We start from the raw sequence: 19933 nt of genomic DNA, 5'->3' as shown, positions 1-19933 counted from the left end.
TTATTCCACCAAGTAAGCTAGAGTTTCTCTAAACTCTTATTTCATTGGCCTCACAACTGGGGCCTTAGAGTCACATAACTCTGTAATATTTTCTGCACTGAAATTTCAGGTCTACTTTGGAAGTTCTCTCTCATGGTATTAACTTTACTGCACCGTTTCCAACTACCACAAGGTGAGAAGTCACAGATGTCTAAATACATAACACAGAGAAAGGCATTGATGTCATTTTCTTAATTTTTTTCTCCCTATATTGATATTCCTAGATTTAAAAAATAAAGAGAATTCAATATGTCATAAAAGAAAGACTAAATATTCTGATAATTTAGTTGTCCCATCTCCTAAAATTGTCTCTACAGTTTAGAAGATATGCTTTGCCATGTCACTTTACCCAATTTTCAATGCTGGAATTTGGGCAATTACAATTTATATACCAAAGTTCTAGTTAGAAAATTTCCCTGAGTTTTGCCTTTAGCAAATCACATATTTTAAAAAGAAATCCCTGATGAAGCAACATTCTGTCTACCCTTCAAGTGGACCTCTTCTTTTGCAGTGCTCGATACAAGGCCCCCTTCACCTGAGCATTCCTCAGGCTGTAGATGAGGGGGTTCAGCATGGGGTTGAAGAGGCTGTGAAACAGGGACAGTATTTTCTCCTGTTCTTCTCGTTGACTGGAGTCTTGGACCATATAAACCACCATGGCGATGCCAAAGAAGAGTCCAACCACACAGAGGTGGGAGAGGCAGGTGGAGAAGGCCTTTGTGCGGCCCTCCTTTGACTGGATCTTTAGGATGGCCCAGAGGATGCGCATGTAGGAAACTAGCATTAAGCAGAGAGGCCCGACTAATCCAAACACACAGACAGCAAGGATAACCACTTGGTTTATCCAGGTGTCAGCACAGGCCAGCTTGAGGACAGACATAATTTCACAGAAGAGCTGGTTCACTTCCCGGGGCCCACAGAAGGGCAATCTGAGAAGGAGAATTGCATGTACCAGAGCCAGAATAAATCCACATGACCAGGAAGTGACAGCCAGGACTGTGCACACTCTCCAGTTCATGATGACAGTGTATTGGAGGGGGTGGCAGATCTCCACAAACCTATCATAGGACATCACCACCAAAAGCAGGCACTCTGTTATAGCAAAACTCCAATACAAAAATGTCTGCATAATGCAAGGAACAAAGGAGATGGTTCTATTCTGGCTCACTAAGTTTGCCAACATCTTGGGCACATTAGTGGAAGCATAGGACATGTCAATGACAGACAGGTGTGAGAGGAAGAAGTACATGGGGGTGTGTAGACTCGAGTCTAGACAGATGAGTCCCAAGATCACGCCATTTGCCGAGAGACTGAGGATGTAGAAGAGGGAGAAGACCCAGAGGAGGAGCACTTCCACGTCTGCACTGAGCTCGAATCCCACCAAGACGAACTCTGTGACCCATGACTGGTTGCTTCCCATTCCCTAATGACAGTTTGTCAAGGACTGAAACGTGATAAAAGGTCAGAGCTGGAGAATGAACAAAAATTGGCGTTGTTTATCTCAAAATGAGCTCAGAGAAAGGTTGTATCCTTGTCCATACTTGACAGCTTTCCTTTCTCCCCCAAATTGGTTACCTTCTTGTATTTAACTTTTAATATGAAATAAATTTAAACTCCCAGAAAAGGGTTAAGAATTATGTAAAGAACTCACATGTACATTCACCCAATTTAACAAATTTTAATTTTTTTTTCATATTTGCCTTATCATTCTCTTTTATCTATATATATGTATTACCTTTTTTGGGACCATTTGAAGTTAAAGTGTACACATGATGCCCATTTACCCCTAAATTCCTCATTTTTTTACCAAGAACAAAGACATTCACTAACCTAACCACAATAGAATTATCAAAATCAGGCAATTTAATCCTGACATGATTCTTGAATCTACAGTATTCTCTCTCTAATCCCTCCCCCCATCCAGGACCCAATCCAAGATTACATACTATATTTAATGTCATCTATGTTGATTCTCCTTTCATCTGCAATAGTTACTCAGCCTTTCTTTGCTTTTCATGACACTGATATTTTTGCAGAGTACAGAGCAGTTCTTTAGTGGAATGTTCCTCAAATTTGGATTACATGGAGTTCCTCAGTTTTGATTCAGATTATTCACTTTCTACAGGAAAAACAAGTATCCTCCTCAGTGTATTCCATGAGCAGAGGTATGATGTTAATTTGTCCCATTATTGGTGATGCTAACTTGGACCACTTGGTGAAGATGGGGCCTCTCAAATATCTCCATTATAAAATCATTATTCTTTTCCTAATGTAACTTCTGGAGAACCCATTAAAATTAATATAACAATATTGTGTTCCTTAAAAAGCTTTTGGTCAATAATTTCAGCATCCATTAATTATCTTGCCTGACTCCATTATTGGTAATGATTATTGCAAAATGTGCCATTCTAACTCCTTCATTGTTTTTGTATTTATTGATTGTCATTTTCAGTCTAAGCAAAAGCACAATCTATCTATCTCTGGGCATCTATATCTATCATCTTTCTCTCTCTCTCTCTCATCTATCTATCAATATGGACTCACGAATTTTTCTTTATCAAGGGCTTCCAATTATTTATGATCATTACATGCTTAATTGTCTTATATATGAACCCCTCAAGCTTGTTGCTTTCTCCTATTAATATGTTCCCATAATTTTTGAGCACTTCTTTTCTTTTGATATTATAAGATGTTTCAAGATCTTGTACACTCCCCTCTTCAGCCATGGACACAGCCATTTCTACAAAAAGGTCTGATTACTTTTAGTGAAGAATCATAGTGAAGAATCATATAAACTAATATCTGGATTTTAAAAGTTTATATTTTGTCATGATTTTTGCCAAATTTTTAATGTCTTCATTGAAAAGAATGAGCATATAATTTTGGAAGTTATACAAATTGTTCCAGGGGACCATCAATATTTATAACTACCTCAAAATACATCTTAAATGACTTCCTTTATGGAGTCAAATTTATTTCACTAAATTAACAGCATCAACAAAAACTCTCGATATTATTCAGTTATTTAGGCAGAGTATGTATTTGTAACTAGCATCTTATTATCAAATTTATATGACTATCTTGCTTTCATTCCTATTTAGAAAATACAAGACTTGGACATTTGAAATTTAGAGATTAAAGTTTTAAGAGTGTGGTTCATTGTGTGAATAATGTGGTACCTACCTTGTACCGCCTTGTGACATCAAGTTTCAAAATCCTCTTATAAAAACATTTTGAGACTCCATTTAAAAGACTAAAGAGGTAATACACTGAAACATAAAATCACAGATGATCGTTGTTAATAATTTGTATATACAGTTATACCTTTTTACTCTATATCTATGGTCATACTTTTCATGAATTAAAAAAAAAGAACATCAAACAATGTTGCAAGTTTACCTATTTCTTTCATTTAGAAACATAGCAGGAATGATTTTCCATGTCAAAATATTTTTCTGCAATATAGTTTGAACAGCTCCAGACTATTTCCTTGAATACAAAATTTTAATTTATTTGATATATTATCACCTCATTAGGTTTGTAGAGTATAATGCTAAAATGATTAAATTTTATACTGAGACATGAAAGTGCTCATTCAAATCAACCACACAATTTAGGTCTCTGTGTATGCGTCTATCTATCTCTGGTCTTCTAAAAATCAAACAAACAAAAACCCCAGATGTCTGAAGACTTATCTCTGTAAGGACCACCCAGTGGCAAGGGGTGTCTAACTTAGTCATGAGTCTATAAGCCCACGTTTCCCTTTCCTACATGGTTGCTCGACTTTTATGGCTGCTCCTCTCATGCTGGCTCCCAAAGGGGCCTTGAGCCTCTTTTAATGCTTTGACAAAGCCTGCTTAACATCAGCCTCTTTTGGTTCATTCATTTCTCAGCTTGATGTTAGGTACTGAGAAGGAAGAAAAATATTAAATAGAAATTCATACCCCACAAAGCTTAAGTGCAGCTTATAATGTGTGTGGCTACTTGGTTAATTGCTGAAATTATCTTATTCTTATTCTCTTATTCTACCTGCTACCCGAGATACGTACCCTCTAGTTCAAGGACTAGACACAATTTAATGTGACATTTTGTGGTGTTTCTTACTGTCCAGTTTCCATAAGCTTCCGTGAGAAAGAAACCATCCTAACACCACTATACAGGTGTGCTTTCTAGACATCTTCCTCCCTATATAATTAGCAACAAGAGATACAAATTTCTCATGTAGTATCTAACTTAGTGTTTTCTGGTCAATTCCAGTTTTTGGCTTGAGAGGAACTCCTGTTTCCTTGGTGAATGATTTCTGTAATTATTTGACTCTTCACTATTCAAAAAGGGAATGTTCTTACCTATACAGGAATTACAAATTAAACAGTATTTTAATATAATCAATACCATTTCACTTAATGTTACATCAATATAATTCCATTTTGTCATAGAAGGTTTACAGTAAGGTTTCAGTAGAGCACACAATACATTCCCAGATAGTTGTGAGTTAAATCTCTTAAAATGATGGATATAATTTTAGTTCACACCTTTTTTTTTAATGCTTATGAGTATAGGATGATTTCAGTAATTTTAAAAATCTTGAGACTTATTATATCTTCCTCTAGAGGATATCAGACTTAGGTAAATGTAAATTCTCAGGCTGGTATATATTGAGTTAGAAAATGCATATGGGTCATTCAAAAATACTAGTGTGGCCACAAACTGTGCTATCACTGCCCTCATTCTGTAATTCTGAAGAGGTGTTGCCATTGGAGTCACAGCCCTCCTCATCTGAATCATTTTATTGCAGGTTACAGCCAGTTCCTATAAAGAGAAAGGTGGCAGCCTACTTGACCTTCTCTAGGCCCCATCAAAGGCTAGTTGTCAGACAGTCTATAAGGAGGGTCTTTTCTACTCTTGGGAATTAGAGTATATTTCTATGAGGAGGCTCTTTGGGCACCTAGCAAAAGTATAGGCTTGGTCAATAATCACAGTTAAAAGAGTTACGCCCTCACTATGAAGATCTGGGTTGGGGCTGGCCCCGTGGCCGAGTGGTTAAGTTCGCGCACTCTGCTGCAGGCAGCCCAGTGTTTCGTTGGTTCGAATCCTGGCTGCGGACATGGCACTGCTCATCAAACCACGCTGAGGCAGCGTCCCACATGCCACAACTAGAAGAACCCGCAACTAAGAATATACAACTATGTACTGGGGGCATTTGGGAAGAAAACGGAAAAAAAAATCTTTAAGAAAGAAAGAAAAAATAAAAGATCTGGGTGATCTTCAAGATAAAATCCAAGATAAAAAGAGATTTATACAAAATGGCATTTACTCGAACTGAGATTCCCTTTCACCAAAGAATAAGTCTTGTGGGTGGGTAATATGCCCTGTACGTCTTTGTATCTTGTAATAACTAGTATAGTTCTAGATGAAACAGGCACTCAGGAAATCAAATGTTTGTTAAATGGATGATTGTCATTTTTAGTTCAAAACATATGTGTACTAAGCATCTTCTATTTGCCAGTTTCTACTGACCAAGACACAGTTTCAAGTTTATTAGAGTCAGAATTTGATGACTGGAAAATGAAAGAGATAAAATCAGATTCTTTCACTTGCATAAATACGATTGCATTTGAGAGGATTCTATGTAAATGTTCATTAAGTTTGAGACAAGGAATTTTGCTACAATTAAGGAATAGTCCTATATTACGTAAAGTGGGAGATAGTAACATCAGTATTGCACAATTCTACTTAGACACAGTTAGACACCATAAACAATGTCTGAAACACGTTTAATCACCAAACATAAAGGTTAATAATATTATTGAAGGTAACTCAAACTCTAACTACCCAGTAGGAATATTTCTCTATTAACTTTTAGTCTAGTTCTTTTTGTATCTGAATCAATAAATCTTTTAATTTTTATCTTTCTTAGCATTATTATCATTTTGTTAAAAATAAACATAAAATAAAATTGAAGACAGATTAACACTCTTAAGCAGATACAGTGCTGGAATAGAAAAGAATATATCACTGAAGTGATATATACAACTTCACCTTCCCAATAGGGTAAATAAAACAATAGCAACTCAGATACGACAGGGGTTGCATGGTCAGTATGAGTAATTCTCTTCCTGGGCAGTCCTACAATACAGAATGTTTCCTGATCTATGGAACTTTATTCTATTTTTCCAGCTCTTGTCAGGAGTATTGGCACTCATTCTATCTTATTTTGTGATGAGAAAGATATTTATACGAAATACTGTGATTTCAAGTCAGATAATCATCACAATGGGGTGATGACCTGTGATGGTTCCAAAAAGAAATAACTCTGTGGGAAACTTACATCTTCCACCATTTCAGCAAAGGCAAGATTTACTTTAACTGTTACCACAATTTTCTTCTCCACTGAGAGAGGTTGTCCTGGACATCAATATCTTCATTTAGGCTAGGTATAAAGTCTTTTCATTAATTTGGCTATTTCAGAGCCTTATTCAGAAATGATGTCTGGATATACAGCCTCTCATTCTCTGAGCCTCTTCTCACTGAGACAGTTGGGCTAGCTCTGACCACCACACCCAATTACATTGGTAAGTGATGGTGAGAGATGCCGAGGGAGTTCAAAGTCCTCCTGCCACAGCACAGTAGGCAGAAGGACTCTAAGGTGGGAGAAGGAGACATCTAGGTGCCTATTAAATCTACCTTCAGCGCACAGTGAGTCAGGAGGGAAGATCACCCAGGAATGTCATTCTTGTTCGCGTAGCTGTGGTGGTTTCTGCTGCTGTCCTGACCTCTACCAGCTACCCATAATGATAACCTCCTCCCAGCATAAATGAATCTCTTCTGCATCGGTAGATCCTAGCACTGGAATTTCTCATAAGATCTACTTTGAGCTAGAATCCACCCACAGAGGTGAGAAATGTACCTCTAAGTGGGTGTAGCATCCTGCTCCCTCAGCAACTTTCAGACGATTAAATCCCTGATACAGACGGATTCACTGGACTTGCTGAAGGTTCTTCCAAGAGCCCAAGAGCAGAGGTTTTATTTTAGAATCAGATGAATTAAAAGCACACGAGTTTCTATTGAGAATTCAAATTCCCAGAAGGATCGTGAGACATCATACCTATTTATCTTCCTCCTGAAGGGGGAAAAAGATGCCCGCCTTTTCTCAAGAGGAGAGAGGAGATTGTGTCTGACTGTCCTTGGAGGAAAACTTCTAGGGAACAGGTGGGGCAGATATGGCATCACGCTGATTCTACACAAACTTTCAAATGTCTCAAGGGTTATAAACCTGAGACAGATATCACAAGTTACAGTACCCAGACTCTCAATGATTGCAGTTTTATGAATTCATTTCTACAGTCCCCATGAAGGTACATGAGAGGCTGGGACTTTTAGATGGTTGAGAGGTGGGTTTCCATGGAGCCTGTTCTGGCAACCCTGAGAGGGAACAGATCCCCCAAGGCAAGAGGCATCTCTGTCTGCAGTAGGGGTTGATAGACACAAATGAGGAAGGATGATGATATCAATAGGCGACAATTATTGAGCCCTTCTTATATTTCAGAAAATGTGCCAAATGCTTTCTTTTCACTACATAGTTTAATCCGGTCATTATCTCCATCCTATAGATGTGCAGACTGAAGATTAAATATACTAAGTAATCAATTTTTTAGCTGTGGTCCAGGGACCAGGGGAATTTCTGAGAACCTTTGCAAGGGTCCATAGGATCAAACTATGTTCACAAAAATATTTAGACACTTTTTGCCTTTTTAACCCTCACTCTTTCACAAGTTCACAGTGGAGTTTTCCAGGGGCAACATGACATGTGATATTGCAACACGTAGAATGCAGAGGAAGATATAAGATCCAGCTGTCTTTACTTAAGTCAAATATTTAAAAAAAAATTTAAATATAAACCGTAACTTCTCTTTTTACTATTTTTTGGTTTATAAAAGATATTTATTTTTCTTAAAAGTACATTGTTTATATTAAATTATAATGGAAATATTTCTAAATGAATTAAAAGTAAATAACAAATTCTCAGTTTTAATTTCTAACATGATACATATCAACAAATGCAACCATATAAATAAAATGGGTTTGTATCCTCAGTAATTTTTCGAGTTTAAAAGTAATGCAAAGTTAGAATAGCATTGCATAAATAATAGATTAGCAGTGTAGCAAGGGCCAGAGTTGGGAACATCAATTTTATCTGATAACAAACCTGTTTTAGTTTTCTATTGTGGTTGCAACAATTTAACACAAACCCATCGGCTGAAAACAGCTCACATCTGCTCCCTCACAGTTTCCCTGGTCAGAAATCCTGGGACAGGTCAGCTGGCTTCTCTGCACAGGTCTCACAGGCTGAAAGCAAGGTCTTGGCTGGGTCTGCATCCTCCTCTGAGGTCCTTGCACTCGGCCCCTCCACCTTCAAATCAGCGAGTGTGTTGAGTCCTTCCCACTATAAAGCTCCCTAGCTTCCTCCTCCGCTACTAGATGGAGAACAATGCCTGCTTTCAGGAGGCTCACCTGATTGGGTCAGGCCCCGAAGATAACCTCCACATTTTAAGATCAATTGATTTGCCAAATCCCTTCACAGCAGGACCCAGATTAGTGCTTGATTAAATAGTGAGGGGACAGGGATCTTAGGAGGAAACTTTAGAATTCTACCTACCCCACAGCGTCTTTGCTCCTAACTGCTGAGCAGTGTTTTCTTTTTTTAGATCCTATAATATTCCTCAGAAAGATGCCATCCTGTCTCTGTGATCTTTGTTATCAGCTGTATATGCCTCCAGACCTCCAATCCAAAATAATCAAAATAGTTCTGAATCCTAACTCAGAAGGAACAATTTACATTTCTGTGTCTTACTCTAAGTGATTGGATTTAAAGTCTCTTTTAATTCTCAATTTATGTGAATTTAACTGAGTAACCTTTTCTTGCACAGTCCACCCACCTGGCCCCTGGCCTAGGCTCTCCTACAGCAGTATGATCATATTTTTCTGATCTTCTACATTTAGAAGAGCATTTATATAATAGATACAGAAGTAGTTGATTCAATGTAACAGATACAGTAATAGCATGAATATGCCTACCATTTGGAGGAGCCAGTGGAGGGTAGGGATAGACCTGAGAAACAGCTAGATCCTACAGAGCCATGACACACATTTTCATATTTTTGTACTAATTTTATTACTTGTTCTCTTTGAGCTATGTTATTTGTATGTTATTTGTACCTTGTAATAGTCTTGTGCAGAACTGTTTCGCATAGAAATGAGCTGATGATTCATCTAAATCAAGTTCTTCTCAGGCCAGCCATTTCCCATTGGTGTTACATTCTGAGGAGGCTTTAATTCCATCTTCCAACACATTTGATCATCAGTATCAGTGTGGTCACATGACTTATTTACATAAGGTAGTTGAATCTTAACAACAATGCCAGTGTAACCCCTTATCACAGTATAGTCGCAATACAATATAGTTTTGTTAAGAACAAGTCAGTAAGAATTACAGAGGTATTTGCTAAGCCTTTCCAAGGGCTTTGATTCTTGCTCATTACCAGACTATTATTATGCACAGGTCTCATTACAGTTAGCCTCGATTCACTTATTTCTGGGTTCCAAGTCAGTTGGGGACAAAGCTGGTTACCCTATCTCAGTTTAAAACCTGTGCTGACACTAGTTTCTATTGTGTGTTGTTGCATAGTGTGGCCCACTTCTCTCCCACCTCCCCCATGGTGAGGACGTGGTCTTAGAATAGTTCCTTTCCTCCTAACTGCACCACAGGTTATGTCTTCTTCCGATCTAGTGTTGGGGAGAGTCAGGTACATCAGTGAAAATTACAAGTGCCCCAGAGAACTTGAATAAGTTCCAAGGTCTTTATGATCCCCACAAGGGCACCTCTTGGGCCTCAGCAGCTAGAATGGAGGGCCGTTGCCCTGTGGTCACTTTAGCTTCCATCTGCATCAACACAGTCAAGAGGTCCTGTTAGGTTAGAACTGAGCCCCAGCGGTATCCAGCATTATTTATTGAGTCTTCCTGATCCATTTCACTGAAGTCTCCACATATTTCCAGCTGGTTCCCATCCCCTGCCTTCCTCCTGGAAGAGAATTCCCTCTAACCTGTTCATTTTAATTAACAAATATTTATCCAGTAAAAGTGAATTCTGCTTGTCCAATGATGCCTAGATAGTACCTGTCTCTCCTGAAGCCATGTTTTGTTTTGTGCCACTTCCATTATGCTTCTTGTTGCCATTGTGTACTAATGGTGTGACTGCAGTTATGATACACATTTTGTTACCCCAAAATATCGGGTCCCTCATAAGAGGGTTAGATAAGTAGTAGTCCCACCTTATCTAATTTAGTCTAAATATGGCTTAAGTCCTCCCTGAACCTTCCTCCTGTGAGAGTGGGGCCATTTCCCAGGGCATTCATTCCCACCATGTGAAGTCTATGCTTTATTCCCATCAGAACCTCATTGTGTTCTCTTCTGTTCAATAGCTTTCCACCCACAAAAACAAAAGCAATATGTACCTGTGCACAGCACATTATGGCATGCTAGGAATACAGTTGATATATTTTGTCCCTTATAACCAGAGTTCTTTTAAGCATTTGATCATCAAGTTTTATAGTTCCAGAGTGGTCAGTCAGATAATTGTACCACACATGATCTGCATATTGAAAGACAATTTCTCTCTTTCATGTGAATTTAGGTGTCTATGCCTACATAGATTGGGTGTTTCTCTTCAGCACAGGTGGCCCTCTTAGACTAACTTCCTAAGTTTTGAGTGGAAACTTTACTGGAGCTCCCAAGAAATAGCAGCAAATTATGGTCAGTAAAATATCTTACAAAGTCACTCAAATGTTAATTAATTGATTTTATTTGAGCTGACAGATAACAGTTTTGAATTCTTAATTGATGTATTTTAAAATTCATGCAAGCAGAGCACAGTTAAAGCATAGAAATTGAACTGCCAATTAGCAGATATATGAAATGGAAACAATTTTCTGGAGAATACAAATTTAATGACAGAATGGAATTGGCCCTTTGTGGACACACCAAATGTTGTGTTAATCGGTCCCGCTGACTTAAGTTGAATAGGATGTCAGAGGGCTCTTAATCCCTGAGACCTCCAGGGACATAGACATTTTGTAAGTTTTTAAGGCTCCTCTTGAATAGCACATTTTGTCATGATGGAAAGCAAAGAGAAAAAGTAATGACAGAAAATTAGATAATGACACCATAAAGACTCCTGTATGAATGTCTTCACAGCTAATAAAGACACAGGAAGCTGAAAAGAATATATTTCTTTCCAAATATCATGTTTGCATGAGTCAGGGGAGGCCTGCAGGAGGTGAAGTGTGGGGGAGAGCTTGAAGAGGAAGGGCAGGCAGGCTGAGGGCGGGGCCTGAGCAGCCTGTCTGGGCCTGAGATGGAATCCTGGGAGTGCAACAAAGGAAAAGCCCAGTGGGCTTAACTGGGACGTCCATGTGTGTTTCTCTTGCACCCAGCCAGTGACTTAGCATAGTGGGGGCACGTGGATTCTTCAGCTATCACATACGCAGGCTATCATTGTCCTTTACCCAAATCATTAGGATCCTTGAGCAAAGTTCACAATTAAAAGAATCTGGAATTATACAGTTTTACAGGTAATTTTTAAAGTAAGACATTTATGAAAGAAACCAATAGCATAGAAAAAACTATTTCCAAATGCCAGGAATAAATAAGGAGGCAAATAGAATTTTTAGTAACTAACTCGTTTCCTCAGATATGGACTACAGACAAACCACGTATAATACTTGATGTCAAATACACTTTTTATAGCTTTGTGTGAAGCCCATGAGGAGACAGCTCTATAACGATGGCTGTCGACACCCACTAGTTGTTGATCGGCTCATTTGTGATGACAAGAGAAGTATAAAACTACTGTAGAAGGGAAAGCAATCTTTTTCTAAATATTGGGATGATTATGAATGTTGAATTTCACAGTTCAAGAAGTCGCATTTTTTTTTCCTGTGAGCAAAAGCCCGTGGCAGATACAATAAAGCAGGAGATCCTTGAAATGAAGATTTCTTTAAAAGTTCTCTCTAGCTATACATTCAAGAAAGAGCACATGCACAGAATGAGGAAAAAGTTTCACAGATACGTTTCTCCGTTCTTCCATAGCATGACCATGAGGAAGGACTGAAGGACACAAGCTCCCCGATAAGGATGAAGGCAGCACGCTTACCAGTATTGTCAGACCATCACTCCCGCCTCACTGCTGCAACGTGAACTATATGAACTTGAGTCACTTATTCTAAGCCTCCCTGTTTTCCTTTGTAAAATATTGGCAATATATGTGCAAAGAATGAGGTGAAGAATAAATACTATTAAACTGGTATATATTAAGAGTTAAATAAAATGAGCTGTTATAAATGGTATTAAAGAGACCACAAAATTAAAGGAAGATTTCAAGTTATTGAGATAAGAGAACCAACAAAATCAAGGAATTGTAAACTCTTGCGCATCTATCTTGCTTTTCTTTGTGATTAGTTTTGAGTTTAAATAAACACAGTTTTTACTTCCATTTCTATTAATGGTTCAATATGCCAATTTTTAAAGTTAAGCTTAAAAAGGAATTTACAGAAATGGAGGAATCCTCTAAAGTAAACTCCCTCCTGGATTGAAGAAGAAAATACAGTTTTTAAAACTCAAACGGCAGTTCTGCCATTGCAAATATCCCAATGTGAGAGTGTGACTCTTGTGAAAGGTAAGGGGGCCGTATTCAGGATGTTTACACTGACCTAAAGTAAAGTTCTTATTGATCACTCTCTGAGAGTGAGAGCCCTGGGCTGTCAAAGATGCAGATCTGGGGCAGCACAGAGTTGTCCCATTTTCACACTTACTCAGAAATTACTTACCGTCTCCAACAGTTGCTTCGACACTCAGCTTGATCTTAATGAGTAGCAGAGTTTAAGAAATAAACAAGCAAACATGGATTCTGAGCCCAACTGCCTGAGTGCAAATCTTGTGACCAATCTGTGCCTCTCTGTTCCTCAGTTCTTCCATCTGCAAAATGGGATGAATACTAAACCCTACCTCATATGACAGCTGAGAGAATTAAATGAGTTTACTCACTTAAGACCCTTAATATGTGCTTAAAGATATGTTTTGAGGGGTTTTAAAATCATCATTGCAGGGTAACTTCTGGATCCAATAATCCTTTGGAAACATGTAAGGAATCATAATATTCCTCCGCTAAAATAAGGAACGAAAAGACACACTGAGTTTTCCCTGTTAGAGAATGCCATCTATCTCCTGGACAAGTGAGAAATGGGTCCTGTTTGGCCAGACAATATTTCTGATAATCTGTGAGGGCAGTCAGTTAGCGGTGGGGAAGGAAGATCAGTCTCAGGGCAAGCAAACCACTCCCCTCTGCCTTCAGGATCCTTTGTTTTTTGTTTTTTGTTTTTGCAGTGAGGAAGATTGGCCATGAACTAACACCTGTTGCCAATTTTCCTCTTTTTGCTTGAGGAAGATTGTCGCCAAGCTAATGTCTGTGCCAAACTTCCTCTATTCTGTATGTGGGATGCCACCACAGCATAGCTTGATGAGTGGTATGTAGGTCTGTGCCCCAGATCTGAACCTGTGATCCCAGGTCCACCAAGTGGAGCACGCACCTTAACCACTACACCACTGGGTTGACTCTAGGATCTTTTATTTGTAAAAAGACACACCTGGGCCTCTTGGCTCCTGAAGTTCCTTGTAGCCCTGTAGCCAGTTGATCACCTACATGGATGGATAGCTGACTTCTCTCCTCTGACAGTCATGACAAAGCCAAGAACTGCCACATGAACATGATGAGGGGGACTGGACAGAGTCCTAGAGGGTCAGAGGCATTGTGGCCACACCATGGGGATAGGTAGTGGTCCCTAGTGATACCCTCAGGACCCTAGTTATAAAGACAGGCTTAGGGCCGCACAGGGAAGGCATTTAATCATGGATCCCTAGAGCCAGTGGTCTCATTCATTCCCCTTTCCCATTTCCCACCTGCAGACCCCTGCTCAGGGCTGATGAACCATTTTCCCTTACAGTGGTACCATCTGTGTTCTTTTATCAAACGTGGCCTTGGGCTTAGAAGAAAGCTCACAGAGAAGGAGGACTGGGATTGATTCTCCTCTCTAAAGGGGCCTCATGGGGAGGGGAAGCCCAGATACACAGCTCTCATCACAGAGCTTTATGATAGACTTGCTTCTTCAGGGGAGGGATTTTCTATCATCGTTTGACCCCCAAATCTGTCCCCACAGACACAAACAATGATTCAGGGGACAGAATCATGTGACATTAAGTCTACTCGCATTCTCCCCATAGAGATTTAAGGAGTTTGCTCCTTTCCCATGGGCAGGTGAACCAATGTACGCATTTCCCATGTCAATTCATTTTCTTCTGTCAGTCTCCCATGGGCATTTTTGGGTTTGTCTGGAATGCGTTTTTGTTTGCTTGGCATATGGTGAAGCCAGGATGTCTCTAAACTATGCAAGACTCTGCCACAGAAAATAAAAAAATTCATGATTGTATCATTAATTAATTTCTCCTCATCCTTATTTTATCAGTTTTAAAATTGCTCCACGCTCTGATTCCTCCTGATTGACTGCAGAGGAGAGGCTGTAATTTCTGGATCTCTCATAGGAGGTGCCCCATGGACCCTGTTAAGACTTCATCTCAGAGAAATAGGTGATCTCCCAATGGAGGCAATGCTATTGCCCAATAATCCCTGCACATTTCTCACTTACAAACATTTTTGACTTAGGAGTTTAGATATACCTCTCCCTAAATTGTCTTTAATTTCTCCTCCATTTCTAACATCTCCAGATTTCTGAGCCACATTTTTATGTCTTCATTCTGGAGTAAGGTATACAGTTAAAATGAACTTTCTCTCTCTCTCTCTCTCCCTCTCTCTCAAACAAAGTGAAGATGTTTGATGATTGTCAAGTCCTTCCAGGTCTAACTTCCTAGTGTCTATCTTAATCTAGCTCTCTAGAGAGTCTTAGTTCTTCACTTGTGGTGGAAGGGGCAATTCAGAATAGAAGGAATGCATTTAATTCATTGGAGAGTAGAAAAAGAATACATTTCAGAGGAGGCAAATTGGGGTTATTTCTTTTCTTAAAATAATGTTTGTCCAATCCAGCCTAACTCCATTTACCTCCTTATTCTCCAACACACTCTCTACTTCGTTCAAGTCCTACTCCCCAGTACTCCTGCCTTTGAAATTCTTAGTCCTTGTTTCAAGTCAATTTTCTCCTTGTCTTAACCATTTGACTTCTAACAGAATGCCAATCCTTCAAAGCCCTCATGGAGCCCTCTTCAACTATCCCAACCCAAATTGGTCTTCTCTGGTAGAAAATCACAACATCCTTCAGTGCTGTGCTTCAATAATTTATCACTTTTAGTAATTTTTATTGTTCATCATCTCCTGTGTTTTACAAACAAAGCACGATTATTACAGAAAAACAATTTTTTTCATTTACATGCAGACAGAGCTATGGATAAAAATTTAGTGCATGTTCATTCAGATATGCATAATTACCATTTTTATTTCTTTTGTTGAAGACAATATGATGACATTTAACAGAGCCTACTGTGGATTGTAAGAGCTATCATGATCTGTGGCCAGTTTTGCTTTTAATGTTTCAAATGGATAGAGTAAAAACATTTACTGTGGAAAGTCTTAGACTTCTTGTGAGTTTTATTAATACTTATATTAATATTTTATGTTTTAGTAAGAATAAAAATTACAAATTATACTTGGCTCTGTATTAATGATGGATCTTTATTAAATGAAGGTCAATTTAGAGAGAAAAGCATTTGCAGATCACAATTAAATATAATATTTACAGTTTTGCCTAAGTATCATTTGAGCATTTTGCCATCTCTGAGACAGAAATTTCTCCTTCACAGTATTGATTCCGTCCATATTTTGTTTTTTGGTCCACTTAGCACATAAAATTTCACTGGGATATTTGAAAAAGATAAAATAATATAAACAATGATGGGAAATTGCAAGTGTTGATGACTGTTGTCACCATAACTTCAGTCACGGTGCATGTTTTAACGGCAAAGCTGTTCTAGGATGTTCTCCATCAAAAGAGGGAGAAAACAAGAAAGAGGAAGTCATAAGACCAATGAACTAAGAATTTCAACACAGGATAAAGGCAGATGGAATTGCTAGGAAGCAGCTAGTCGAGAAGGAGAATAGAAATCTCCTGAGGGATGAATATATTGTCTGAGGTGGCTGAGGAGGATTAACATGTGTAGAAAGCCATAGCAGTGGGCACAAAGATCCAAGCAGAGGGAAAAATAAGTAATTGTAAACATCACCTTTCCTACTTGTAGCTGTAAATACTTAATTGATGCCTACTTCCTGCTTAGAACGTCAGGTGAGGAATACATTGGCCTAACAGTTTTCTTTTCAAACTCCTTTCCACTGCTGCTGTGCTGGGGGTGACTGGTCTTCACGTGGGGATGCTTTTCTCTCTTGCAGCAGTAGACTTCTCCAGCAATTGCCTCTCCTTGATTGGGCTGATTAATGGGATCACAGCGTTGTACTGCACTTTGTTCAGGGGTTGAAGAGAGGGTGCTGACCACTGCTTAATTCCTTAACTAATTCCTTAATGGAATGTTTACTACAGACAGGTAATGTGACAGGCAGAGTAGAGGTTATAGGTGCTAAGGGACACAACTGATGAACAGAGACAAATCTGCATTCCCCTTGGTCACATCTAGTGATAAACAGGAGAGATGCACTTGTGTGACCTCTTCCTTCAAAGTCCCCACCCCTCTTTACCATCCTCTCTCTCCAATCACTTTTAGGGAAAAAATGGAATACTTGTCATAAAAGGACATGAGCTCCACATGTACAAAAAAAGCAATTCTGAAGAGTATAAAGAAAAAATCTAAACCTATTCCAGATCACAGTACATTGAAATAACCATTAGGATTATTAGCTCAATATCCCAGAGAGTTCTCCATGAATATAGACAGATCCAAGACTAACGTACAGATACATGAATAGTTTAACAAAAATGTAATCACATGATATTTTGGTACAAAGTTCACTTTTATTTTTTTGTGTAAAAAGAATACTTTTTGTATATAAAAATAAGTTAAGCCATTTGAAAAATGCAACCATTCACCCACACATTTGGTTAGCAGAATCTCACATATCTTTGCACCCTTAGAGAAATAAAAGAAAACAATAAACAGATAATGATAAATATTTTCTATAAAAATTGGTTCATATTCCTCATTCAATCTTTAAGTACATATTTTTTTTAAGGTAGCAGAAGGAAAAGTATCTACTATGTAACTAAAACACTCATGTTACTTCAGAATCCTTTTTTTTTCTTTTTTTTTGCTGAGGAAGATGCGCCCTGAGGTGACATCCTTTGCCAATCTTCCTCTTTTTTTTTGGTTGAGGAAGATTAGCCCTGAGTTAATATGTGTGCCAATCCTCTGTTTTGGATGTGGGTCACTGCCACAGCATGGCTAACAAGTGGAGTAGATGCATGCCTGAAATCTGAACCTGTGAACATGGGCCTCTGAAGCAGAGCTCACTGAATTTTAACCACTATACCATGGGGCCAGCCCCCAGAATCCTTTTGTAACTGTAAGATAAAGTTCTTAACACAATCTCCTTGATATAAGAATAATTTTCCATTATATTTAGAGATTGTAGCCATTAGGTTTTGAAAACATTATGTCTTATCTGGAGAAAGCATCCATTAGATCCCTAAAACTGAAGGGTGGAATAATTAGCACACTTCAATTTCCTGTTTCTCAAGATTCAGAAGGCTTGCTTCAGAACTTAAACCATTTAGCAGGTACTGCTGGTTGTCTGCCCTCTGGTGCTTACCCACTTCTTCGCTGACCTAGTACTCATTCTCTTCAGGTACTAGGTAGTAAAGTTGTCAGAGAAAGTGGACCTCATCTGGTGCCAGAGAGGATTAAACGAGGATTAATCTAAGCCAAGCTCTCAGTTTCATCCTCATTATCATTGACCGGTTTAGAGATGGCCATTTGGCCCACTTTGGCTACTGGAATACAAGAAAAAATCTGACGAGAGGAAGTGCTTCTGGAAAAGATTTTCCTTCCTGATAAAAAGGGAAAGACTGACAAGAAGGATATATTTTTGCTTCTTATCAATTTTAAACATTTTTATGTTGGAGAATTCTCCCACCAAAGCATCTGAAAACAACTCCTCTAATGTATTGCCAGAAATAAACCCTCTATTGTGCTTTTGTTCTTAAGGTTTGTTTATGTTGTAAATTGATTTGGGTAAAAAGATAAAACTGGAGTGATGAGTCAAAGTCTCATCTTTGTCTTAGAGAAGACAAAGGGAATCTTTGAAATATGCAAGTTTTGAGGAGGTGATGTTTGAGTCTTGATAAGTTAGAAGATTTTGTAGATATCTTCACCTTTTTGACTTCTTGTCTTTCTTAACACCTACCTGTATTTACAGTGTTTAATGCTGTATATTTTATGCTTTGGGTATTACCTATTTTTAGAATGGAAGGTGATTATTTTTAGTTTTGTAGTTTTTCTATAATTTTAGACTTGATGTAAGATATTCATTACTTGTCAAAAAATACAGAATAATTAGCATCATGATACATTTTATATAAAACTAAAATGCTTCCTCATAGCAAAGGAGACCATCAACAACATGAAAAGACAAACTACCAAATGGGAGAAAATATTTGCAAATCATATATCTGCTAAGGGGTTAATATGCAAAATATACAAAGAACTCATACAACTCAATGGAAAGAAAAACAAACAAACCAACAATCTGGTTTAAATATGGGCAGAGGATCTGAAAGGACATTTTTCAAAAGAAGACATACAGATGGCCAATAGGGACATGCAAAGGTGCTCAACATCACTAATCATCAGGGAAACTCAAATCATAACCACAGTGAGATATCACCTCAGTCTTTTAGGATGACTGTTATCAAAAACACAAGATATAACAAGTGTTAGTGAGAATGTGGAGAAAAGGGAACCCTTGTGCACTGTTAGTAGAAATGTAAACTGGTGAAGCAACTACTGAAAACACTATGGAGATTCCTGAAAAAGTTAAATACAGAACTACCATATGATCCAGCAATTCTACTTCCGGGTATTTATCTGAAGGAAATGACGACACTAAGTCAAAAAGGTATCTGCACCACCATGTTCATTGCAGCATTATTTACAATAGTCAAGACATAGAAATAAGCTAAGGGTCCATCAATGGATGAATGGATAAAGAAAATCTGGTAGATACACCCACACACCACATAATGGAACATTATTCAGCCATTTAAAAGCAGAAAATCTTGCCATTTTTGACAACACAGATGGACCTTCAGGGCATTAGGCTAAGCGAAATAAGTCAAATACCGTATGATCTCACTTATATGTGGAATCTAAAAAAAACAGCTCATAGATGCCAAGAACTAATTGGTAGTTGCAAAGGTGAAGGGTGGGGGCTGAGCAAAATGGGTGTAGGGGATTAAAAAGTAGAAGCTGAGAGTTATACATAAATAAATCATGGGGATGTATGCACAGCATAGTGACTATAGTTGGTAATATTGTATTGCATATTTGAAAGTTGCTATGATTAGATCTTAAATGTTCTCATTATAAGGAAAAATTTTTGTGACTACGTGTGATGAGGGATGTTAACTATAATTACTGTGATTATTTTGCAATATATACAAATATTGAATCTTAAAAAAAAAAAAGAGCAGCCCTTACTTATTTCATCCTCATTAGCATCATGAAGACTGTTGTTCAATCTGGTTTCATAAATCCAGAGGAACTTTTGCCGCCATAAAAGAGAAATGATGTCAGCTGTATCCTGGTTGTCTCATGCTCCTTGGTGCTACCTCAA

General features: G+C 38.2%; 1 protein-coding gene across 1 annotated transcript; it reads right to left on the bottom strand.

Moving 5' to 3' along the window:
* Nucleotides 1–526: 526 nt before the first annotated feature.
* Nucleotides 527–1459, bottom strand: LOC106842294 (olfactory receptor 2A2-like). Its single transcript, XM_014858716.3, has one exon. It carries the CDS (start codon nt 1457–1459, stop codon nt 527–529), a length of 933 nt encoding a protein of 310 aa, XP_014714202.1.
* Nucleotides 1460–19933: the final 18474 nt, after the last annotated feature.

The sequence above is a fragment of the Equus asinus genome, chromosome 1 (assembly GCF_041296235.1).
Source record: "Equus asinus isolate D_3611 breed Donkey chromosome 1, EquAss-T2T_v2, whole genome shotgun sequence".
NCBI lineage: Eukaryota > Metazoa > Chordata > Mammalia > Perissodactyla > Equidae > Equus > Equus asinus.
The sequence above is the reverse complement of the archived record's forward strand: the minus strand, read 5'-3'. Positions and strand labels throughout refer to the sequence as shown.

What these genes read in the sequence shown, in the direction of transcription:
- LOC106842294 (XM_014858716.3), bottom strand. Translation starts at nt 1,459, where the DNA reads ATGGGAAGCAACCAGTCATGGGTCACAGAGTTCGTCTTGGTGGGATTC.